The 23,540-nt window shown below is 48.1% G+C and overlaps 3 protein-coding genes and 3 non-coding genes across 7 annotated transcripts; 2 read left to right on the plus strand and 4 right to left on the minus strand.

The window, feature by feature from the left end:
- Window positions 1-5,429: 5,429 nt before the first annotated feature.
- DEFB125 (defensin beta 125) lies at window positions 5,430-6,770 on the minus strand. Its single transcript, XM_085544280.1, has 2 exons — window positions 6,664-6,770; window positions 5,430-5,688 (listed from the first exon to the last, which is right to left on the minus strand). The coding sequence occupies exons 1-2, from the start codon at window positions 6,722-6,724 to the stop codon at window positions 5,567-5,569; spliced, it is 183 nt and encodes a 60-aa protein (XP_085400406.1). The 5' UTR covers window positions 6,725-6,770; the 3' UTR covers window positions 5,430-5,566.
- A 2,324-nt stretch (window positions 6,771-9,094) lies between these two features.
- Window positions 9,095-11,926, minus strand: LOC107312343 (uncharacterized). Of its 2 annotated transcripts, XR_014944986.1 has the most exons (3): window positions 11,427-11,926; window positions 10,671-11,035; window positions 9,095-9,850 (listed from the first exon to the last, which is right to left on the minus strand). XR_014944986.1 is itself a non-coding variant. In XM_032443938.2 (2 exons), the coding sequence occupies exons 1-2, from the start codon at window positions 11,854-11,856 to the stop codon at window positions 10,887-10,889; spliced, it is 579 nt and encodes a 192-aa protein (XP_032299829.2). In that variant the 5' UTR covers window positions 11,857-11,926; the 3' UTR covers window positions 10,616-10,886. The 2 variants fall into 2 exon arrangements, 1 of the variants encoding a protein (XP_032299829.2); XM_032443938.2 differs by lacking the exon at window positions 9,095-9,850 and having other exon boundaries at window positions 10,616-11,035.
- A 1,472-nt stretch (window positions 11,927-13,398) lies between these two features.
- LOC107312339 (gallinacin-11) lies at window positions 13,399-15,418 on the minus strand. Its single transcript, XM_015859649.3, has 3 exons — window positions 15,311-15,418; window positions 14,464-14,592; window positions 13,399-13,716 (listed from the first exon to the last, which is right to left on the minus strand). The coding sequence occupies exons 1-3, from the start codon at window positions 15,366-15,368 to the stop codon at window positions 13,589-13,591; spliced, it is 315 nt and encodes a 104-aa protein (XP_015715135.2). The 5' UTR covers window positions 15,369-15,418; the 3' UTR covers window positions 13,399-13,588.
- Window positions 15,419-18,819: 3,401 nt separating this feature from the next.
- On the plus strand, window positions 18,820-18,891 carry TRNAW-CCA (transfer RNA tryptophan (anticodon CCA)). The gene has a single exon. It is a non-coding gene; the product is annotated as a tRNA-Trp (tRNA).
- Window positions 18,892-19,288: 397 nt separating this feature from the next.
- Window positions 19,289-19,361, minus strand: TRNAR-ACG (transfer RNA arginine (anticodon ACG)). The gene has a single exon. It is a non-coding gene; the product is annotated as a tRNA-Arg (tRNA).
- A 465-nt stretch (window positions 19,362-19,826) lies between these two features.
- On the plus strand, window positions 19,827-19,898 carry TRNAW-CCA (transfer RNA tryptophan (anticodon CCA)). The gene has a single exon. It is a non-coding gene; the product is annotated as a tRNA-Trp (tRNA).
- The last annotated feature ends 3,642 nt before the right edge of the window (window positions 19,899-23,540 follow it).

Consider the following 23,540-nt stretch of genomic DNA (forward strand, 5'->3'; position numbering starts at 1 on the left):
TGAAATCACTTTTCTTAGACTTTCTTTTCTATTATTATTATTTTATTTTTTTTTCCACAGGAGGGTTTTCGTGCAGAATGCTTTTGCTTTTCAGTTTGCTCAAGGGAAAAAAGTAAATACATCGGAGCCACAGGATGTTTCTGTGGGAGGATTAATTCTGTTCGAGTAGGAAAGAAAGTGGTTCTTCAGTAGCAATCTGTGCCCCAAGATAGCCACTATTATTGTAAAGATACAATACAGAATATATTCTAATATATTTCTAATACATAGTGTCTGACACCCTGGGCGTCTCTGTCAGATCCCAGGTGATCTAGGTTGCCCTGGCTGGAGCTAGGGTGGATCAGAGACACGTGAGGTCCCCTCCAGCCTCATTGCTCTGTATCTTCATGAGCATTCATCTCTGGGACACTGCATTACCTTTGCCTCCATTTCCAAGTGGGTAAACTGAGGCAGGAAGACTTGAAGAGCCATTCAGAGGCAGGAACAGAAACCAGCCCACCACGTGATAGATCAAATGCTGCAGCTGAACAAGTGCCAGACCTTAAATAAAGAACTTTCCCTTGTCAACCCTTTATTGACCTCTCATTTGCTGGGATATTGGCTCAGGCAGGCACAGCCAAGAAAAAAATACTGTTTTTTTTTTTGATTCAGCATTTATTTCACTGCCTGGAAGATGGATCAGCACCAGAGATACTACTGGGCTGGAGCAGAACCCTCTTGATTTTCCTGCATGTACTTACTGATGGCATGGCTAAATGAGTCAAAAGCTTTGGTTTAAGATTTCTCAAGGAGGATGAGTCATTGGAGGAACCTCCCCTCCCTTCTCCCCATTGCTCATACAAATGATTCCTAGAGCTAATCCATGCATGGCTGAATGCTAATTTGGGATCTCTCTGCCTCCAGAACCACCACCACACTCAGCAAATGTTACCCTACGCATTTTTTGCCAATATATTTCTGTCCTGTTTCTAACTCTGGCGCAGTTGTGGGTTGGTCCATCCGAGTTGGTTGAAGTTCCTCTTGCCTTATCCTTTCCATGACACCAGAAGTTGAACTCTTACACCTGTACCATTAGCACATCATACTTCCCTGGTGCAGATACCACCCCTCAGAGCAGGTCACTCTACTTTGGTGACTCTCAAGAGAGAAAATAGTGAAGAATAAGAAGCATTTGGGCAAGGAAGCAACTGGAGGTGTCTCTGGACTCTGCCATACTCCTCCAGTCCATCTGTGCTGCTTATCTTCTGGATGGATGAGTTTGGAAAACCTTCTGGGGCCCTAAGGGAAATTCTTCTACTCTAATGTAGATATATACTCTACAATACTCTTCTAACCCCCAAAATCCCACCTATAACCTCACTCAGCTTCTTGCCCTACAGACCAACATGTGTTGCCATCACAAGCATTGTCAGCTTGAGATTTCTATTGCAAAGCTTGACAAATGTCGTACTTTCCTAAAGCTGTGGCATTGAGTGTTTACTGGTGTGGATTCTGTTGGTTTTTTTTCCTTCTCTGAAGATTGGGAAAGCTGGATTTCAGGCTCTGCTCTGCAAAACAAGACTGAGGGCCAAGACCCTTCCTTCCCAGAGCCTGACAATCCGGTCACTGCAAAAACATGATGAGACGCAACGTGCAGTTGACAACTGGGATCACACCCCATGAGGTCTTGCTAGCCCAGCCAGTATCCTTCCAGAAAGTCTTTCCGTTTCTATGTATACCCATATGAATTAAGAGATACGTTTTCAGGAAGAGAGTTTTAGGATCTTACCCAAGGAATTTAGTATAATCCCTACTGGGCCATCAGGCTGTAGGTCTGACATCACCCTGTTTGCCAATGTGCTCCTCCAAAATGATGCTTTCCTCTCCTTTCATAGGCCTGGGGAGCATGGGATGAATGAAGGATGGAGAGGGTGGGCATTCATACCCTTCCACCTCCCTGCCTTTCCCCCCTCCTCTCCATTGCCCTCCCCAGCCCCTTCCCCTCTCCTCAGCAATGCTAAGCTTGCCAACGGAAAAAATGTTGTCACACATATCTCACTTCCAGTGTGTGGGAGTCGCCGATAGCAGCCCGAAGATCTGGACAATAAAGCCTCCTGACAGCTTTCACGGCCCTCCCAGGCTTGGGGAAGGGTCCTGTTCTGCTGTGCGCAGCATTGAAAGCTTAGGGTTAGAAAAGGGCTGCTTGGTGGAGACACTGGGAAAAGGAGGATGGAGAGGAGGAAGGGCTCACCTACCATCCCACCTCTGCACTTTCCCCAGGTTCAGCTCTGCCTTTCACCCCAGGGTATCTCCAGACCAAGAGCCACAAGTTTTGTCAGCATTCTGGAAGTCAAATCCCAGCTTTGCAGCCTGGAAGCTGCCTATGGTGTTTGCCTTGGAGCTGTCCCACCAGTTCCATCCTCAGGGAACTACATTTGCTCCTGCACTGTTTTTCCTCCACATGGCCCAGAGCACCTTGCCAGGAGGATGAAGTCATTTATTTATGCCTGGAAAATGTACTTTATTACACTCTGAGACATCAGCTGTGACCAAGTGACATGCTTTTCTCTGACACAGTCAAAAACATTAGGAGGTCATGGCTCTATGGACCTGTCTCCCTCCTTGGGCTGCATCTCCCACCTCCCACCAGGCTTTCCCCTCCGTGAGGCTGTGTTGTAGAAGAGAGGATGCGCAGTTTGGTTCTGGGTTTATCTAAAAGTACCCCATTCTTTTCTGATCTTTTCTGTATGGGGCCCTGGGCATCAGGATCCACTGGGTGGCAACTCTGCCCATGGCAGGAGGCTTGGAACTGGATGGGCCTTACGGTCTCTTCCAAGCCAAGCCATTCTGTGATTCTGTGACTTGATGACTTGATGATTCAATCATTCAATCATTCATTTATTTGACAATTCTAATATTCTAAGATTCTATGATTAAACCTCATTTCTAAGGGAGAGAAGAAAAGCATGGGAGTTCACAACAGTTCCCATCTTCCCAGTACAGACACAGACAGCCCTGTATGCGTACCCCACACTTTGGGTAAGGAGCGGAGGTCGTCACCTCCCTCCCTCTGCCCATAGGGCTCATTCTCCTCCTTGGATTACACAGGGGGTCTTTTAACCCTTCGGAGATGACCACATAGAATTTTCCAGCTTGCCTGCCCCAGGATGGGAGAGGTTAACCTCAGCAGGAGCCTCATTGACTCCAGCACACAGCTGATAGCAGGCTCCATCCTGCTGCGAGCTATTTCCCCCCTTGGCTCCTGCCAGGAGCTGTTTCCAGCACACACACACACACACACACACACACACACCCTTCTCACAAGGCTCCCATTCAGCTCTCCCACCTTCTTCCCCACTCGGGTCCCCGAGATGTCATCCTGCCCCGATAAGGAGTGGAGGCGGCTGCGGGAGGAAGGCTCCCAGTTGCTCCCGGCGCCAGGCTGGGTAGAGGCAGACGTGTTGACCCTCACCTCCTCCAGCAGTGCCTTCTCCTCTACAGAGCCAAAAACAGATGACATCAGCCCCTCACTCCCCCCTTAGAATCCCTGTCGGCCTCGTGGAACAGCGTGTGCATGAAGGAGTGAGGAGGAAGAGCGGGGAAAGGAGGGAAGAAGAAGGCTGGAGCTGGAGGTTGGTTACTTTGGCAAGCGGACAAAGTTCTGCACAACCTCACCAGGCAGACTTCAAAAAGGTGGAAAACTGGAAGCTTGCTGCTGGCAGGTCTTGTTATCGAGGGGAGCCTTATCTGCTCCATGGGGCTTGGATGAGCCAGAGTGGCTGCTAACCTCTGGCTGAGCTATCCCAGCTCCCCGAGGAGCTGCACTGTCATTCAGAGGAGAAGAGAAGCATCCTGAGTCCAGGAGACATAAAGAATCATAGAATCCTTAGAGCTGGAAGGGACCTCTGAAGGCTATCTAGTCCAACTGCCCTGCAGTAAACAGGGACATCACAGCTAGATCAGGTTGCCCAGGGCCTGATCCAGCCTCACCTTGAAAGTCTCCGTGGTCAGGGCACCAACCACATCCCTGGGAAACTTGTGCCAGTGCCTCACTACCCTCACTGTGAAGGTATAAGGGCATCCTATTTGCAGCCATCAAGGGGAGTAAGGTTGGGGTATTCCCAGCCCCAGAGCATATGGGCGCCCTGTCACACACTGATTTAATTCCTCTCCTAAGTGATGCTCTGCTCCCTCGAGTCCTGCTGCAGAGCACTTCACAGTGAGCAGCTCTACTTCTTCCTGCATCAACAGCTGATCAGATTTTCTCCCTGCTGTAAATATATCTGGCCCCTTCCCATTTATACTTCCACTCACCAGATCAGCATATGAGGCAGAAATACCCCTCATGTCATGTTAGAATATGAAATGCAGGAATTTCTTTTTTTCACCCCAAAAAAACTCCAAGGCCCCTTGTCTATGCCAGCTGTCCCTCCTCAGCCATGGCTCAGGGCTCTGCACAGACCACCAGGCAGCTTCCATCCAGGCATCATGTTTAGGGATGGAAGAGAGCTATCTTCCCTTCCCTTCCCTTCCCTTCCCTTCCCTTCCCTTCCCTTCCCTTCCCTTCCCTTCCCTTCCCTTCCCTTCCCTTCCCTTCCCTTCCCTTCCCTTCCCTTCCCTTCCCTTCCCTTCCCTTCCCTTCCCTTCCCTTCCCTTCCCTTCCCTTCCCTTCCCTTCCCTTCCCTTCCCTTCCCTTCCCTTCCCTTCCCTTCCCTTCCCTTCCCTTCCCTTCCCTTCCCTTCCCTTCCCTTCCCTTCCCTTCCTCTCTTTCCCTTTCCTTCTGCAGCAGAAGCAGAGCAGCAGGCTGGGACTGCCACCTGCTGTCACCAAGCCTAACATAACTTTTTCCTCCTAATCAAACAGCATTGTTTCATCTATTTACTCATCCCCCACATCAAGTGCTTTGCACATGTCAGCACCCAGAGCCCATACAAAGTCTGGTTGGTGGCTTCAGCCCCCTTCTTCTGCCCCATACTCACATACACACACAGCCTGGGGAATTCCCTGCCAGCAAATGAGGCCGGAAGAACTCCTCTTGTTTTTATCACCAGCTGCACGGGGAGCTTCCCTTTTTATTTAACTCTCCCACTGTGTGAGCAAGATTTCACATGAGTGTGGCTCTGTGCAGACACAGCATCACAGAATCATTGAACCAGAGAATCATGGAAAGCTTGAGATTGGAAGGAATCATAGAATCACCAAGGTTGGAAAAGACCTAAAAGATCATCCAGTCCAACTGTTCACCTATTACCAATAGCTCTCACTAAACCATGACCCTCAACACAGCATCCAGGAACACAACATCAAGGAACCCCAGGTCCAAGCCCTGCCCAAGCAGGGACACCCACCAGCACAGATGGTTTGGGTGCATCCCAAGCATCCTCAAATGCCCCTGCATGGACAAACAAACCAAACCTCAAGCATCATGAAGGAAGGTCCAGATGCAGAAGGACATTGAAAACTCAGTGGTTTATTGGTGGCAGACAAAACCAGATGTGGATGTAGTCACGGTGGTGTCCAAGAGCAGCTCCTACTTATGGTCCTGGTTGCGTGGCCCTGGGGTGCTGGTCCATCCCAGTGCAGTCTGTCACCTGCAGCAGCGCAGGCGGCCATTCAGGCAGCTCCCAGACCAGGTCTCCATGTGGAAGCAGAGCCTCCGGCAGTGGCCATGGTTGTTTCTGCATAGCTGGCTGTCTGAAAAACCTTTTGCTGTGGAGGGAAAGGACACGGCTGAGCTGCTTAGGAACTCACGCAGAACCCCACTGGTGGTACTGGGTGAGCAACCAACACCTGCAACTGGAACAAGGAGCTTCATGGTAAGTGCTTGGGATCTGAACAACAAACACAGCACACATCTTAACAGCTAAACATAGGCAAGATGGGCAGCTGTGGGTTGGCTGTGTCAGGTGAGGTGGATCCCTTGGGCAACACCTTCATATGCAGCAGGAACACCAGGAGATATACACTGATGGGTATGCAACATCAGGGCAGTGGGCAAGTCGTTCTCTCTCCTTTTATCTTTAGGGCTTAAGTTAAATAAAGGAGAGAGTAAGCACACCAAGGCGATAGATCTCCTCTTCTTGATTATCTGAGTTGGTTACTATGGAAGTTACACCATCACAGTCCCTGTAACACTGCAGTGACCCTATGGCAGGATGGGACCTGAATTCCTCACATGTGCACTTGCCCAGAGAGGTGGTGGTGCCCCATCCCTGCAGTCATCCAAGGTCAGGCTGGATGGGCTCTGAGCACTGATGGAGCTGTGGGTGTCCCTGTTCAGTGCAGGGGAGTTGGAGCAGATGGCCTTGAAGGGTCCCTTCCAACTCAGACAACTCTATGGTTCTATATACAAGCAACCAGTCAAAGAGCACAGCTAAGGAAGACTTCCCTATTAAAGCAGAATCCCAGAAGAAATGAAACAAACAAACAAACAAAATGACCTTTCAATCTTTCTCCCCACTTTCCTTCTCAAGAAACTTGCCTTCTGTTTGTCACTGTGTTCTCCCTGCTTTGTAGAGAGCAGATTTGTTCCTTGGAAGCAAGAGTCAAGTCAAAAGTGACTTGACTTGACTTGACTTGACTTGACTTGACTTCTCTATCTTGTCTGCCTCTACCTGGTGATTGAATCCTGTCTCTCATCTCTCCACAGCCCTACACAAACCTCTGCAAATATTTGATCCTTACCAGGAGCATCCTGGAGGAGGAGAATGACGACGATGGCAAAGAGCAGCTGGAGGATCCTCATGGCTGAACGTGGGTGGGCTTCCCACCACCAGGAGGGCTGCAGGGAGATAGAGAAGAGGGAAATCCTGGATTTATAAGGCTGAGAGTTGTGTAACGCTCCAGGAGCGGAGGGAACTTTGTCAATCTCAGATGCATTTCAACATGACGGCAAACAGTTGCTCTGGGAACTGCCCGCTCTCGGACGCCTCACGTTCAGGGGGAGGAAAAGACACACACACACCAAAAAAAAGCCAAAAGAAAAGAAAATAAAGGAAAAAAAATAGCAGCAGGTTTCTGTCAACAAACTGCAGTGAGCACTGGGGAGTCTGCTCCTGGTTGCTGCTGGAGACAGGATGTTGGGGCTGACCCAGCCTGGCTGTTGGTGCGTATGTCAACTCCAGCATGTGACGTTGGAAACCCATCCAAGTGTTTGCAGGATCAAAGTGTTTTGTCTTCTTTTTTTTTCCTCAGTTCCAGCTCCCAGTCTCTGTACACGTTTGACAAAGTCCAGTGTGACAAAACCCAGAGTCTCCTGCTACTCAGGGCTCCCCAACAGTGCTAAGTTGGCTTGGAAAGCATTGGATCCTTAAAAACCAAAGGTCTGCTCACATTTCCCAACTTTCTGGTCTGCAAAGAGATGGTTTGCCAAACTTTTGTTTTCAGCTGCCAAGAAAAATGGCAATTCAACGTATTCCTTTATGAATTCGTTACATAGGAAAGCTGGGATATGTCCCCATAATTAGCAGGATCTTTAGGAGAAGAGTGTGTATTGCAGCCTGATGCTGGTTTGTTTTAGTTCTCCAGATCAGTTCCAGGAAATCAGCAGACGTGGGACCTGAATTTCAACTTTGGCAAACAACACAAAGCAAACAGCAAGGAGAAATCTCCTCCAAACAGCACAGAAATGAAGAGAAAACATAGGGTCGTTATAAAGGTATTTTTTTACAGCAATGAAGCAGCAGAGGGCATCACTAAGTCTTTCATTTTCCCTCTTTAAGTCACCTTGATGGCCTTTTATTCACAGGCTGGGCACCAGCCAGTGCTGGAAAATGTAAAAGTACTGTAATGTAGTGGGACGTGATGTGGCCTTTGGGCTTCTTGAAAAGTACAGGGATTACCTTCATCAAACAGAGCAGATAAGGGGCCCTTCACCAGTTGGACTTTGGGTCGTGGGACACTGTGTATTTAAACTGGGTGTCCTATAAGCTGGCCACACGCAGCCTGGAGAAAGGCAGTGGGTCTGTGTGCAGGAGGGGTGGTTGTAAGGGTGTGTGTAGACTCTGGAAGTCTTGGTGCTCTGCATACTGGTAGTAGGGCAGTTCATCAGGCTTTAAACTAAAGGAGGGGAGATTTAGGAGGGGAGATTTAGGTAAGGCGTTAGGAAGGAATCCTTTACCTAAAGCTGCCCAGAGCTGTGGGTGCCCCATCCCTGGAGGTGCCCAAGGCCATGGATGGGCCCTGGGCAGCCTGAGCTGGTGGGGGGCACCCAGCCCATGGCTGGGGTTGGGGCTGGATGGGCTTTAAGGTTTCTTCCAACCCAAGCAATACTGTGATACAATTCTACAACCCCAAAAGAGTGGAACTCTTGGATGTGTCTTTCTCTGATGATGGGACTGGAAGATGTGCATGCTGGCATTCTGGATGCGTGGTTTAGAGCAGAGCCAGGCTACCAGGTGGGCATGGTGTTCCCAATGATGTCCAGCAAAAAGCTGTGACTTATTCCTAGTTGGCCAGCTCAGAGGGTGAGCTCTATCTGGAACCATCAGAATGCTGCTTGCTACACTGGTGTGGGATCTCTCATATGCCCAGACTGTTGTCTTCTCAAGGGGAGAGAAGTTTTACATGGCAATATCCTTCAATAAAGATTTTCCTTGATCTGCAGCCAGTTTTTTTTTTCCCCTAAATTCAGCTCCCACTCTTTCCCCTAAAGTTATTCTTCACCATGAGACCATGAGCAGTGAGACCACATTCACCTTCAGCACCTTCTTCTAGACTCCTGGCATACCCCCCTAAGCCAGCTGATACCCTCCTAGCATTGCAGGGGATGCTCTGGGAGCAAGCTCTGTCCAGAAAGCTGTTGCGCCTCCTGGCCCACAAGACAGAAGAGATGTTTAGGAAATAATGCTAAAACCCTACTTACAGGCTTACAAACATCTGGTGGGTCACACCAGCCATTCCTATTCCCTGGAAAATATAGGTCTTCAGGTCCATAAGATATCTGAGTGCTGACTGAAGTCAATGGAGACTTAGCACCCACTCAAGTTGCCTTAATACAATGTGTTACCATTTGGGATGCTCTGAGGTTTATGAGACAGCCATGCTAGCTGGTAGGTGTGAACCTGGGCCTATGTTTCCAGCTATATCGGTAAGCAACGGAACACACAAAATAGGGTAGAATGGGACCGTGCCTTATTGCAGCAGCTTGTGTCTACCATCCCATTACACCACTGCAAGAGGAGCATTTCCAGGTGACACCCTGATGGAAATTTGGCCGGTTGACAGCTTCAAAACATACAGAGGGCAGAAGGCCCAGCGTCTGGCAAGGAGATTTACGGGACGAGATGATGAGCTCATACACTGCACTTTCATAGGAAAACAGGCCATAAATATGGTGGCTAACAGTCCCTCAGATAAGAGGCGTGAATCACAAACTTTGTGGATGAATCTGAGGAAGAAACTGTTTGCTTTGGAAAAGAGCCTTGATTTAAATGCCCGCTGTGTTGTGTGTGCTGGAGAGCTGGGCTGCAGCCTGCAGGGTGGGGAGGAATTTGGCTCCAGGCTCTGTTTGCAGCAGCGGTTCCCAAGCACTCCTGTCTGTTTGTGGGGATCTCCAGGGGAGGGCTGGCATTTCCCTGTGTGCCTCAATGGCCTGGACTGTGCTATGATGACCCAGGGAGAAGATCCAGGCTGCTCGTGAATCAGGAATCAAAGCAGATGATTCAGTGCCAGACCTCTGGCGCTGGGCTCTGAGCACGGTGAGGTCAATGGGAATTTTCCTGTTTGGTTCATCAGAGCAAGAATTTCATCCCCCAGGGAGGACTTTTCCCTGGCTCTGGCCAATGCTTCAGCTAATTGGCATAACTCTGTATTTACATCATTGTTTTCTTGCCTTTGCAGAAGTGATTGACCTGGAGAGATGCGGTTTAACCTGGAATCAGAGATCAAGAGCACATTGGCAAAGCAGGGGGGACCAACATTTTCTGTTGAAGACACACAGGAGGGCACAGGGTGGGTCTGGAGAGCAAGTGGAGTTTGGCTGGTGCAGCTCAGAATCATGGAATCATTTGAGTTGACCTTTAAAGGCCACCTGCTGCAATGGCCCTGCAGCACCTCCATCAGGTGCTCCATCCATCCTCACCTTGTATGTAGAAAGCTGCTAGTTGCTTTGAGGTTATTGCTGGGAGAAAAGGAGGAGCACCAGAATGCAGCCTAAGGGCAACAATGGACAACATTCATATCCCTCCTTCCACTTACAGTAAACAATTCTGGGGTCTCTCTTCCTTCTGCTGCTTTGTGGAAAAGGAGTGAACCCACAACAGTCCTGCACTGTCTGATTGAGCTCGGGAAAGACTTAATGATGGCACATGTGCTCCTGCTATGGCCTTTGCCAATGGTCAAAGGGCCGTGTAAGCATGTGGAGCATCCTCATTCCCTTTCTGTGCTATATTTCTCATACAGCCCTTCCCATTGCCTGTAGAAACCTGGCACAGTTTGGGAAGAATGAGTAGGTAAGTGCAGGGGGTTGCACTTGAATGCACTTGCATGTGAATACACAGAATGCACTTGTATTTATGTTAAATCAGGCTGCACTGAAAGCAATGAAGAAGAAGGCTGCCCCATTGCAACTCTTCTCCCCAGGATGGGATGGGAAGAGTGCTGGGTGTCAGCAGGAGTGACAGACGAGCACTTGCTGTTCTGTTAAACCTCAGGTTTATTGTTTCTGGGTAAGGAGAAAGGCAGTTTCTCACCTATGCATGACAGGTAGCAGCTGGATGCCAAATGGGACAATATATAGTCTGTGTGGCTCTGCTTTAAAAAGTCACAGTGAAAGGAAAAGGTCCACAAGTGAATCCACAGCCAATGAGAGCTGGAGCAGTTCTCCCATAGAAAGGAATTGCATGTCCTCCCAACATGGTCCTTGCTAGGGGAGCTGCTGCTCTCCATCCACTGCATTTCGGGCACCTTCAGGTCTTGGTGGGTGTCAGTGATACAGGTTTACAGCAGAGAATGATGGGTTTAAAGCAGTACTTAGCCAGGTATTCCCCGAAGATGCATTTCCCCATTCGGCACAAGCCCCTGTCGTGGTTACAGCTGTCTGGGCCTTGAGTGCTTCCTGCAAAGAGGAGTGAGCTGGTGAGTGAAAATGCACAGTGCTTCCTTGGGCACCGTCATCCTGCTGCACCTACAGCCTGGGCACACACAGCAGCAAGGAGCACCCCCAGCATCCCATGTACCAGATGCAGCCTGGAGGAAGGAGGAAGTTTTCTCTTAGAGCCTCCAAATCCCAACCCCAGAACAAGAGAGCACTGAGGTTCCCCAACCAGGCTGCTCCAAGACTGGTGATACAGCATTTCTCCAGGGGATGAAATCATGCTTCTCACTAAGGTGCCCCACTACTTCATCCAGAAACCTGAGGACACCTTCCCCCATCACCACCTATAGCATCATGGTATCATTACACAGCGAGGAAAGCTTCCTCCCCAGCTTACCACCCCCAGCCTTACCGTGAGCGAGCAGGGAGATGAAGATGAACATGACACAAAGGTTCCCCATCACCTTGGTCCTGCTGGGTAGCAGCAGGGCTGAGCGTGAGACTGTGCAGAAGCTTCTGCATGATGCTGGCAGGCGGGATGGCATCCTGGAGGAGGGAGGGAGCAGGCAGGAGTTAATTATATCCTGGTGACATTCACCGCTCAGCAATCCCCTGTGTCGTTCTGACCCAGTGCTGCAGCTCCAAACAATGCTGGTTTGCTTCACTTTGCTTCCTCTACCTGGCAGCTGGTATTTTGGGTGGGTGGGTTGCGAGGAAAAACAAGGTGCAGGAATTTCTCTGTCCTCCACCAGCAAAGTGCCCAGAGAGACGATGGGCTGAGCGGTGGCAACCTGCAAAGAAAGGCTCGCTCTTGGAGTTGCTGCAAGCTGGGAGTGATTCATTTCTATCTGAGCTCCTGTGAATATTTGCTCCAGCTGAAACCTGGGCGTGATTTTTCCTGCCAAAAAGGCCATTCAAGCTCTGGCTTCTGAGAAATTTGGGAGGTTTCGTTCCTGAGCGTAATGACCACATAGCACTGATGGAGGAGGTGGCTGGTTAGCTCAGCAATGTGCCACTCGATGGGAATTATGTGAGAGATATGATATGTAGCTTTGGCTGTAAAATCTGCGTGTGATATTCCAGCTACCCTTGCCTGGCTGATGTCCACGGTGATCCTTCCACTGCATTAATACCATTGTTCTTGTGAATACACTCTAAGCTGGACAGCTGAAAGACTGGGGCTAAAAATTTGGACTAACGTATCCTAATCTGAGGCAGTCGAGTGCCAAAACCTGAACAACCTGTTCTAGCTGTAGAAGTCCCTGTTCATTGGGTGGGAAGTTGGACTTGATGGTCCCTTTCAACTCAAATAATTCTATGATTCAAAAAATCTCACATTTTCTTTGTTCACTGATTACTCCATTGCTCTTGGTCATCTGCTGCATCAGGAGTAGGTCCAAGACCCTCTTGGAGTGAGAATTAGCCCTTTAGGAGTGGGAATGTGCCACAGGACTTGAATACATGTTGGGCAAGGTGTTGTTGGCCTGGGACCTCTTCACAGTTGGTTGCACTGTGAGCATTTGGACTTGCCCCCTCTGGGCTGTGTGGTTGGTAAACCTGCAAGGAATGTCTGGCAGAACAGCTTGCGGCTACGGACCATTGAGTCCAGAGAGAAACCAGTGACAAGCAACAGCAGACGAATGAGTGTATCTGTCAACAAAAACCACAACAGAGGAGCACTTAGCATGAATAAAAAAAGCATTTCCTTGCACCATCTCCTGTCTGCCAGCCTCAGTCTTAGGGGAAATTTAAAACATTCTTTCCAAAAATGGATGTGGGAGCTTAAATCCCTAATTCCATTGGATGGCTGAATGTGTGGGTTAGGGGGGAGGCTCCTGGATGAAGACTGCCCTGTTTCCTCAAACCATCATATGTCAACGAGGCATTCGTCTGCAGACTGACTGGGAAAGGTTCTGGTCTTTCCAGATGCAATCCATTTGCGATGCAGTTTCAGGGAACACCTCTACACTACGCACCTTCAACTACTAGCAATAGGCTTGGCAGAGGAAACCCTCAGAAATCTTCGAATTGCTCAAAGAATGTATGGAAGCATGAACATACGTGGCCTCAAATTGCACCAGGGGAGGGTCAGGTTGGATATTAGGATGGATTTTATCTCATAAAGAGAGGTGCTGCAGTGGCACAGATGCTAAGAGAGGTGGTGGGGTCACCATCCCTGGAGGGTTCAATGTGGAGATGTGGTACTGAGGGTTGTGGGCAGTGGATGCAGTGGGGGTGGGCTGGGGTTGAATGTTCCTCATCCATAAGCAGTCTCTATGTAGACTTCTTTAGAGCAATTCTCATGTACAGAATTTTCTGATCAACAGCTCTCTCCACAAAGATGAAGGAGACCTGCTGCCTCTCTCTGTGTATATATGGAACTGTTAGACCATTTATTTAATGTTTATTGCCTTTGTTATATAGATTAAAAAAGCACGTCGCCTCTAATGAATTGCAAACTTCATATGTTGAGAATGTCGGGCAGCTTCTCTACAGGACAACACAACAAGAAGGCTTGTTTGTTTTCTCGCCCATGCATTTCTGTGGCTTTCTGCAATTCTGCAAGGTCTTTTGTTATATTTCTTTGCAGCACTTCCATCTTTTTAGAGGGCAGAGTCCCATCTGTTCTTGCAGACATCTGATCTTTGGAGATACACAATGGCCCCCCTCGTCTTGACAGGTATGGAAGTTTGATGTGGTGTCTGGAATGAAAAGGATTGAAGTTAAAACAGGAAATGTGATTACAGCACCATCTGAACCACTGCTACACACCCATATGGAGAGTATTGTGAAGTTCTGGTTCATAGCCCTCAAAAACTATCAAGAAGGACAATGGGGTTATTCAGAACACTGTGTAAGAAGAGGAATTTGTGACATATCACCTTGAAAAGGAGACTGAAGGAGGGATTTTCTACAGTTATGAAGATGGCTGCACAAGGGCTATCCATTTCAACTGAGGCAGAGAATAAGATAATGAGAGAAGTGGTTTTCGAACATAGAGAAGATGCACTCGATTTCAGGGAGAAGAAATCCATTGAGCACTTTTAAACACAAGGGTATCTAGATCTAAAATCCCCCAATTCATGAAAGCCAAAAGAATGTCTGAGAAACTCTAATTGTGTTGTTGTGGAGTTCATGATATCCGTTTCACGCTCACACACAGACTGACTGTATAGAAGCATCTATTTCTGGACAGGGTCATATACTTGATGCTGGAGGAACTTTGGGTCAGGTTAGTACACCTGGCTATTAAGCATGTGTAGATATACAGACTTTAACTGATGGAGCTCCAAAAGCAAGCAGGTCCATTAGCACAGCCACAGCCAGATCCATCCGTGTAGATGAAAGAAGAGGTCTTGGACCACTTGGAGACATAAAGAGATTGTTTTGCTGACTTCAATATTCTCCTCTCCAGCAATTGCCTGCCTGGGCAAGGTTCCCACACGTACCTACACAGCAGGTTTCCCGACGCCAAGAGCAAGTTCCAAATGCAGCAAATGGTTTTGGGCAGACTTTGGAACGGATGCAGTACCCGTGGTAGCCGACACAACGTGAGGTGTCTCTGGGCAAGCCGAGACCTACAGGAAGAATGGGATTCCCAGTTGTGCTGCAGGATCAGTCCATGTCTCACGATCTTCCTCCTGCTGAAACCCCACGGACCCCTATTAGGGGTGTGACACAAGACCCCCAAAGCACAAGTACCTATAACTTAACCAACATTAAAGGCTGGGATCTGGTCCAGTTACCACTGACAAGATATTTATCTGTTTTCTTCCTTTTTGAAAGCCTTACCCTAAGATGGGGAGTTTCATGAGGCGTGAAGAAAAATTAGGCTAAAAGCAAATCAATCAGTTAATGAATGCAACTCAAGGTCTGGGGAAGGGGTGTCAGCATATTCAGAGGGCTCAAGCAAACTTCACTGGGGTAGTTCAACTTGAGTAATGCAAGGGAGCATCTCTATTCCTCTGCTACAATTCCCCAGTGAAAAGGCTGGTGACAGTGGGTAATGAATAGGCATTTCCATGGTGCCTTCTTGCAGCAGTGCCACAAAATGTCATAAAGAATCTTCACAGGATTTGAAGTGGACCAGCATGTTGTAGTGGCATCTCTAGGAATGCTCCACTTTGACTGCTGGTCATTTTTCACTTCAGTTTCTGGACTAAGGAATCGCCTCTAATGAAAAGAGCTGATTAGCACAGGGAAATGCAGTCTGTACCATTACACAACTTGTGCCTCCTACGCAACAAGATTCACTGCTTCATACAGGCAGAGTCCAACACAGGTGTTGCTCCTTACCTGGAACAGCCTGGAGGAGGAAGAGGAGCAGAGCCATGAGGCAGGAGAGGAGCTTCATGGTAGAAGGTCTTAGCCGCAGAGTGGGGACGGGGTGATAACACCAGAGAACTGCAACAGGGGAGCAAGGAGCACTCTTGTTTTTATAGAGCTTTGGGAACAGACCAGGTTGTCCAAGGGAATTTGGCAGTAGGGAGTGTGGAAGGCAGGCCATATGGTAACAAGTACAGCTTGACCGCTGCACACGGCTAAGCCTGAACAATGACAGAGGGTCACAAACGCCAGCAGAGAGGTGACCATACCTCCTCACCATGCCTGCAGGAAGGCTGCTTCTCAAAACCCACCCCAAGAGCCCCGTTACTCGTTTGTTAACTTCAATTTGTTAATTGCTAACGGGCCACATGGAGAAAATGAGCCATTGTTTTAGTGGGGGAGAAAGCATCTGGGAATGACATTGGGTTGTTGGTGATGTTGAGCGTAAGAGAGGGCCCATGCATAGGACTTCTTGTAGCAAGGGATCCTGCCCCATAATAACCCTCTGCCAACCAGAGCACTCACTATCCAGACCAACAGACCTAGGATGGTGCCCCTGCTATAGAAGAAGTGTGAATTTTTTGGCTACATACAACAGGGTCAGGAAGGTAAAGAGAGTATTTTTCCTTCAGTACTTGACAGTCTGAAAAGAAGCAGAAATGGACTTAAATGCTCCCAGGGTAAAACAAAACTGGGGTTGTGTCTCACGTATCCTAGCTACAGAGCTGTCAGGAAAGAAAAAAATAGAGTATTAATGCCTTCTTATCCAACACTGTTATATGAAACAGTGCTGAAAAATCTTTCTGCTATACCAAATGCTGCAGCAGTGTAATTTCAGCTAATGCAAGCTGCATCCACAGCTTGCACTGGTGTAACAAAAACTGCATTTATTTGTGAAGAGTAAACTTACTTTTTACCAGGAGGAGACAGCTATGTGGCCCTGTAAAAATCCATCTACCTGCACTGGTACATGGGAAGTGCATTTTGCCATAGGTAATTGCTGCTAATTGCCATGCTAATAACCTCAATCAGCCTGGGGACTCTGGAAACCCCTCTTCACCTCACAGTGGTAGATGACAAGGGAGGTATATAGAGTCATGTACGTGATCATAGAATCATAGAACCATAGAATGGCCTGGGTTGAAAAGGGCCACAAGGACCATCTGCTTTCAACCCCCTGCTGTGTGCAGGGTCACCAACCAGCAGCCCAGGCTGCCCAGAGCCACATCCAGCCTGGCCTTGAATGCCTGCAGGGATGGGGCATCCACAGCCTCCTTGGGCAACCTGTTCCAGTGCGTCACCACCCTCTGGGTGATAAATGATGATGGGCTGTCAGGGGTGTCACAGAGCATCATCCTCATTCATGCCCTACACCACCAGAACCAGGCCCAAATCCCGTACCTTGTAGCTCCTCCACTCCCGTGGAGGATACTGTGTGTTTCCTACCTTGCAAGCCAAACCCACCTCAGACACTGATCTTGGCACAGACCATGTTCCCTGGATCCTGTACTGGCTCATTTTACTTTCAGACACCTTGGAAAACATCCAGATGGTTATTTAACTTATTCAGGTCAAGTCAGCCCAGATCAGTGGTCATTGCCACCTCCACTCGTACGTCACTCAGAGCAAGATCTGAACATTAAAATATAAAGGTACCGAGAAGAACTTGTACCTTAGAGTCCTCAAATGGCAGAACCTTCCCCCAGGAACAAGGCATTACAGGAGCCTGCAGTTAATTGGCTTGGTTCATGCTCTGGGCACCAGGATTTGGCTTTCCCAGAACTTCCTGTGTTATTAAAATAGCCTTTAGATACTAAATGAGATTCGAGCTTTCTCAAGAGTCCATCCCTACAGCCCTCGCATCATTCTGCCAACAATACATTAAAACTGTCACTTATTTGAGCCTGTTTCTGTGTCTGGTATTTATTGATGTTGTTCCGACCCAGTGATCTCAATGCCAACAATGCAAACATTCCCCTTAGCCCATGTGCATTGTTTTCTGCCTTTCTGGTTCCTTTATTGGCTTCTTCCAGATTTGCAGGTGCCATTGTGTCTGCCAGGCAGCCGTGAAACTGGAGCATGGCTGTCTGTGTCCGTTTTCACACATTCCAGAGAAATGAATGAAGCAAAGGCACTGACAGGTAAATGACAACTGCCCCAAGCTCCAGCTGAAGCCAAGGGGAATATCTCAGCTCTCAGACAAGACCCAACTTTGTGCTTCATCAGACTAGAGCAGGAACTCAGCTTTCTAATACTGCAAACGTGTATGCAAATTGCAATAAAACGGCCCTGTTCTGTTTAATTCATACAGACACACACCCCTCACACACCAATGACCATTCTGCTGGGGAGCTCATCTTGCTAATCTCACATTCTACACCAATACAAGCAGCCCACGCAAACAGCATCCCTGCTTACCTCCCCCAGTCACCTTAGCTAAGTTTATGAAAGCCACAGGCAAAAAAATGTACTATATGGCTATCAACCCCCCAGCTTACATACAAAATAACTTCTGATGGGAGCATGGGAAGCACTGAGTATGTATTCACAGGTGTTTCCAGGAGCTGCCTCCATCATTGGATGAAATGTCTGTTCTCCTCCTCTAGGTAAATTCAGAAAACCAAGCATTATTCCATAGACACTCATAGCATTTGGCAGTGTGAGGAAGGGGAATAAGCAGGAGATGGGAGGATTTCTCATTCATTTACAACTCTCCTCCTGCAGCTTGTGAGCTCACAAACTGGCTCCTGGCTCCCTCTGGTGGGAATGGCTCAGTGGGAAAGGCTGGAAAAGCCACTTTTTTCCATCTGCAGCATTGCTAATTTAAGAGAAGGCATGTGATGTCTTTAAATGAGTCTGGAGATCAGGGAAGATGTTTGGTTTCTGACACTGATCCCTAGGGAGTGAGCTTCCTGCATTTAGGTTAAGTATATAACTGTAATGTGGACTTTTCTGTATCTTTATATAACTCTATCTAACATGTAATTGTATAAAATCTGGTAACTATGGTGATAGGGGGAGCTCTGCTGCCTAGTGCATAGGTAGGCACCGTCCTCCTTGTCACATTCCTAAAGCAGATCCCAGCCCAGCAGTGCTTCATGCTCATCAGTGCTATCTTATACAGTCAGAGAACAGCTACAGGATCACAGCACTATTACTTGACACTAAGCCAAACGCAGAGCAGTGAGGAATGATGTGGGTGGGGTGAGATGGAAGTGCAACAAAGCAAAGGTGGGATGAGCAGGAAACACCACTCTTTGAAAGGAAGAGGGAATGGGAATGGGAAGGATGGAGGTGATGCTGTCCAGCACTGATGGAGGTTCGGATGCAATAGGGAGAGCACAAGATCAGACAGAAACATGAGGGCAAAAGCACCTCCATGTAGGGATGCATGGGTGCTCTACCAGTGGTCACATTGGAGAGGACATGTGCACCACCATGAGCATGGGCCACACCAGGTACATGCAGCCCACCATCCGGACCTCGTGGCGCAAGGGCAGCGCGTCTGACTCCAGATCAGAAGGTTATGTGTTCGAATCACATCGGGGTCAAACGTGGGGCAAAACTCAACTCAACCCTTTTTGTCTCTGCTTTTCTGATGGTTTGCCTGCCTTTGGGGGGGTGTTTCTGACAAAGCTTTACACAACTGCAGCTGGGGAACCTGGATCTACCTGGGGCAGGTCTTGCATGGAAGTGCAGCAGGAGACAGAGGTCGATGTTAACACTGTGTCTATTATACATCTTCACTAAACTACTCAGTAATATGATGGGGTGAATCCTAAGTGAGTTAATGGGTGACACCAGTGGGTGTCAACCACCATTCAGAATAACCTGGAGTTCTAAAGGAAAACATAACATCCTTCATTTGGGATGGGGTGATCCCATACAGCACTGCAGGAAGACCTTGATGGTGGGAGCAAGTAGGAGCACTGAGCAGGTTAAAAGTGTCGAGCCAGGCAGGAGTCGAACCTGCAATCTCCTGATCCGTAGTCAGGCGCGTTATCCATTGCGCCACTGGCCCTGGTGACTTATCAGCCCTGGGGGTTCCATCACTGCATGGCATTGGGTGGGATGTAGATAAGGAAGCCTGATGATCCCAGTTGTGTTTTCCACTGTCAGGAAATAAAGATCTTTTTTTTCTGTCTATTCAAGCATCTGGGACACTGCTGGATCACAGGGATATGCTCACATCTAGCGTGATCCCTTGACTGCACTGGAAGCTGAAGCTTCATTTCCATTTCCCTCCATTCTCTCGACTGAAGGTACGATGTTCCAGTGGAGGGCAAGGTCAATCCACCCTGTCAGTGGTCAAGGTGTAGTCATTAGGGCTATAGGAGGTGCAGGGGACAGGGATGCCACTTGGAGAGAAAGGGCCAAGTCACTGCAGCACGGTGCTCAGACAAGGGTGGAAGCTCAGGGCAGGATGGAGCTGAGATGCGAATGGATCTGCATGGGTTCTGCAATGAAGAGAGCATCCTTCATCTCTGACCTCGTGGCGCAATGGTAGCGCGTCTGACTCCAGATCAGAAGGCTGTGTGTTCAAATCACACCGGGGTCAGCATGTCCCTGTCTCTGGGGTGGTGTGATGGGATGGCTGGCCTTAAGGGGCAGCTCTTTTTGCTCTCCTGCTCCAAATCCCAAAGCTTCACCAAAGGGCAGCAAATGTCTGGTGTCATGTCTGGGTTCTTTTTCTCCCATCCCTGATACCCACAAGGCTGATCCCAGATACTCTGCTATGCCAAAAACCTAGAGTGTACACCTTCCTCTGACTCACATTCTCACATCCCTGATAGAGCCTGGGCTTAATGGCTTCCCCTCACCATCCCAAAAGCTATCATTGACTCAGCAGTGAGTTGCATGAGCAGATTTCTTTGGTGGCCGTCCTCCAGATGTCGCTACCTCATTGTGTTATGTCCTCAACTCATCCAAGAGGAAACTAGCAAGGGAAAGCAGATGAGGTGGCACCGATGGTCTGAATGCATCTAGGCCATTAGGAAAGCAGCGCTGCATGAAGTCTCTTTGATTTTTTCTTAGCTACAACTCTCCACTTTGCACAAACAAGGAGATCTTTGAGGCAATATCAGATAGGAAAGTGTGAGGCAGAACAGCATTCATGACTGTCCTGCTACACAAAGCCATTTATCCGAACACTGACACACAACTGGCTTGACCAAAGGTGTACTTGAAGCCTGTCAACAAAAGTCCAACTTTTCAGATTTGGGAGCCCTTCTGCCATTATTAGGCTGGGTTCAGTTCTGGATATCCTTTCTCTGGTGGAAATGATACTACAGAATCTAGGAACTAAGTCTATACAAGCATCTGGGCCACTCTTCAAACTCACTTCAAGCATAATCCCATGACTGCACTGGAATTAAAGATTTGTTTTCATTTCCCTTCATTCTCTTGACTGAAGGTATAATGTTCAAGTTGAGGGCAAGCTCAGACTACCCTGTCAGTGGTCCAGGTGTGGTCATTTTTGTACTCCTGAATGATATATGGATAAAGAACAGTGTCAGTAATAAGTTCTAAAGCCTCTTCTTTCCTCAGTGTCTGAGCAGTGCTATTGATGGAGAGGGATGGAGGAGTCTATTGAGATCCCAGTGTATATTTTGTTGATATAAAGTGGATAGAAGTGGGCTTCTTATCCCTTATGCTTGCAGTAAAGGAGAAATGATGTGAATTTCTGCCTAGAATGCAAGCGGCAGGACTGAACATGAGCACATGGCCCTGATCAGGACACCATGCCCCTTCTCACAAGGTTAAGAGTGTGATGATATCAAGCAGTACTTACAGCACACTGGGAGGTCAGATAACACATTTACGGCTGGCTCAGACCAAGTAAGTGTGTGGGAAGCAGCAGTTAGTTACACAATTACCCAACAAGGCAAGTTCAGCAACCACTGCATCATGTGTAATGCCCTAAAAAGATTCAGCAGGTTTCTGACTGCTCTCCCCTCCTCTGTCTGCTTCTCTCTGTGTCTTTATTTGTCATCCAGGTGATACGGATAGGCAACTGAGAATTCTGCCTTGTAGGTAATTCCTGAAGAGAAACAATCCACAGGACTTGCCTGTGAAGAGATAAAAATAATTCCTTTGTTGTGAGAAGGAGGCTGGCATGGTTTTTTTTCTCTCTGTATTTCCATAGTTCTTTACCAAAGCCAAACATTTACACATGCTCTTTGTACCAACGCCCACAGAGCTATACGCAATGCACCTCCAAAGGACCAGAGGTGAGGGTGAAGGGCAGCTGAAACCCTGCTTTACACCCCCAGCAGAGACGTGGGCGTGCAAACCACAAGGGGGGCTCCTGAAAAATGCAGCCCTGCCTGCTGCAAGCAAATCCTGGCCTTTCCAAAGGTCATTGCCTGCTGGAGTCTGGGCTCATTACCCAGCAGGAATGCTGTCTGAAGCGGGGGTGCTGCTGTTACAGGCTTGGTTTCTCAGCAAAGTCATGCACAGGGGAGCAGGAACTATTAGCAGCGGGTGACTCTGCAGGTACCTTTATGCTGAAGGCTAGAAGTGACCCCCTTAGGTGCTGGGGTGACAGGGATGAATGCCTTCAAATGGCCTTGATTGTTTGGTCAACTTCAGCAGATGAAAATCAAGGAGGTACTAAAGGGGAAAGAGAAGGTAAATATAAAGGAGATTCTTTAAGGTCCTGTCTCTGATGCCTAAGGAATATCATAGCCCTATATTGAGGCCCTTTGAACCCACAAATGAAAAGTTACGGCAAGAAAGTGACCTGAAACTAGCTGCAGAGCCAGAGCCCTGAGCACCTGATTGAGATGTAGATATTCCCACCCACTGCAAGGGAGTTGGGCTACATGGCCTTTAAAGGTCCCTTCCAACTCAAACTATTCCATCCTATTCCACTGTACTACATTCTATTCTATTCTATTCTATTCTATTCTATTCTATTCTATTCTATTCTATTCTATTCTATTCTATTCTATTCTATTCTGTTCTGTCCTATCCTATCCTATCCTATCCTATCCTATCCTATCCTATCCTATCCTATCCTATCCTATCCTATCCTACTCTACTCTACTCTACTCTACTCTACTCTACTCTACTCTACTGTATCTTCCCTTCCTTTCACCAGCAGATGTAGCCCATAAGGTGTTAGAAAGCACCCAGGCCCTGCACACGTTTCACAAGGTACTGGTTTGTTCATTGGAATCTGATTATCTTCTTGATTACATCATGGGTTACAGAACCAGGTTTTGCCTATGACATTGACCTCAGGAGATGTAATCTGCTCTCCAGAGGGCTAGATATGAAGTAACCACATATACTGGAGAAACCACCTCCTTACTCAAAGGGAGCCCTTCACATGGCTTGTTTTCTTTGCTCCTTGAAGTATTGTACTTCAAGGCCTCTTTTCTAATTCCACAGGCATGAGATTCTGGACACAGCAGACTTGTCTATTATCCACACCAACCATCATGTGTATGTAGGTGAAGGTCAATCCCTCACTGACCTGTCTGATATATGTAACCCCATAGAATCACAGTATCGTTTGTGCTGGAAGAGACCTTTAAAGATTATCTAATCCAACTCCCTGCAATGAATAGGGACACCTACAGCTACAAGGTTTTGTGCTGTTTCCTACAATAACATCCAAACTATAAGAGGGGAGATTTAGATTGGGTGCCAGAGGGAAAGTTTTCACTGAGATGGCAGTGATGCCCTGGCACTGCTGCCCAGAGCTGTGGGTGCCCCATGCCTAGAGGTGCCCAAGGCCATGGATGGGCCCTGAGAAGCCTGAGCTGGTGGAGGGAAACCAACCTGTGGCAGGGGATGTGGCTGGATGGGCTTTAAGGTCTGTTCCAACACAAGCCATCCTATGATTCAGTGATACTAGGATAAGACTGGAGAGGAATTTGCCTTCTTTCCATGAGAATCAGCAGTTCCTGCCTCACACTCTTCCTCACAAACACTGCTTGTTATTCCTTCAGACTCCATCTCTACAGGGGAAACTTCATCTTGCACAGGGTTTAGGGGACATTACATTGGCTGTGTAGTGTTTTAGCACCAGCGTGCACAGGTTTATTTGACTGACTCACCGTATGGATTGCAACACGATGACAAATGCAATGGAGATCAGAGCAACCAAGGGTAGCCAAGCTGCCAATGGGTAATAATTGACCAGGTAGCCAGACTCCAGCCATATGGTGTCCTTGAACTTTTCAGTCTCCTT

Source organism: Coturnix japonica, chromosome 3, assembly GCF_054131305.1.
Source record: "Coturnix japonica strain WE chromosome 3, WE-NBRP24, whole genome shotgun sequence".
Lineage (NCBI taxonomy): Eukaryota > Metazoa > Chordata > Aves > Galliformes > Phasianidae > Coturnix > Coturnix japonica.

Excerpts from the sequence above, each read along its gene's own strand:
- DEFB125 (XM_085544280.1), bottom strand. The coding sequence starts at position 6,724 with ATGAGGATCCTCCAGCTGCTCTTTGCCATCGTCGTCATTCTCCTCCTC. Across the intron at positions 5,689-6,663 it reads CCTCCTCCAGGATGCTCCTG|CAAAAGGTTTTTCAGACAGC; the intron begins GTAAGGATCAAA and ends TTCCCTCCACAG.
- LOC107312343 (XM_032443938.2), bottom strand. The coding sequence starts at position 11,856 with ATGAATCACTCCCAGCTTGCAGCAACTCCAAGAGCGAGCCTTTCTTTG. Across the intron at positions 11,036-11,426 it reads CATCTCCCTGCTCGCTCACG|GAAGCACTCAAGGCCCAGAC; the intron begins GTAAGGCTGGGG and ends TCCTCTTTGCAG.
- LOC107312339 (XM_015859649.3), bottom strand. The coding sequence starts at position 15,368 with ATGAAGCTCCTCTCCTGCCTCATGGCTCTGCTCCTCTTCCTCCTCCAG. Across the intron at positions 14,593-15,310 it reads CCTCCTCCAGGCTGTTCCAG|GTCTCGGCTTGCCCAGAGAC; the intron begins GTAAGGAGCAAC and ends TTCTTCCTGTAG. Across the intron at positions 13,717-14,463 it reads TCGGGAAACCTGCTGTGTAG|ACACCACATCAAACTTCCAT; the intron begins GTACGTGTGGGA and ends TTTTCATTCCAG.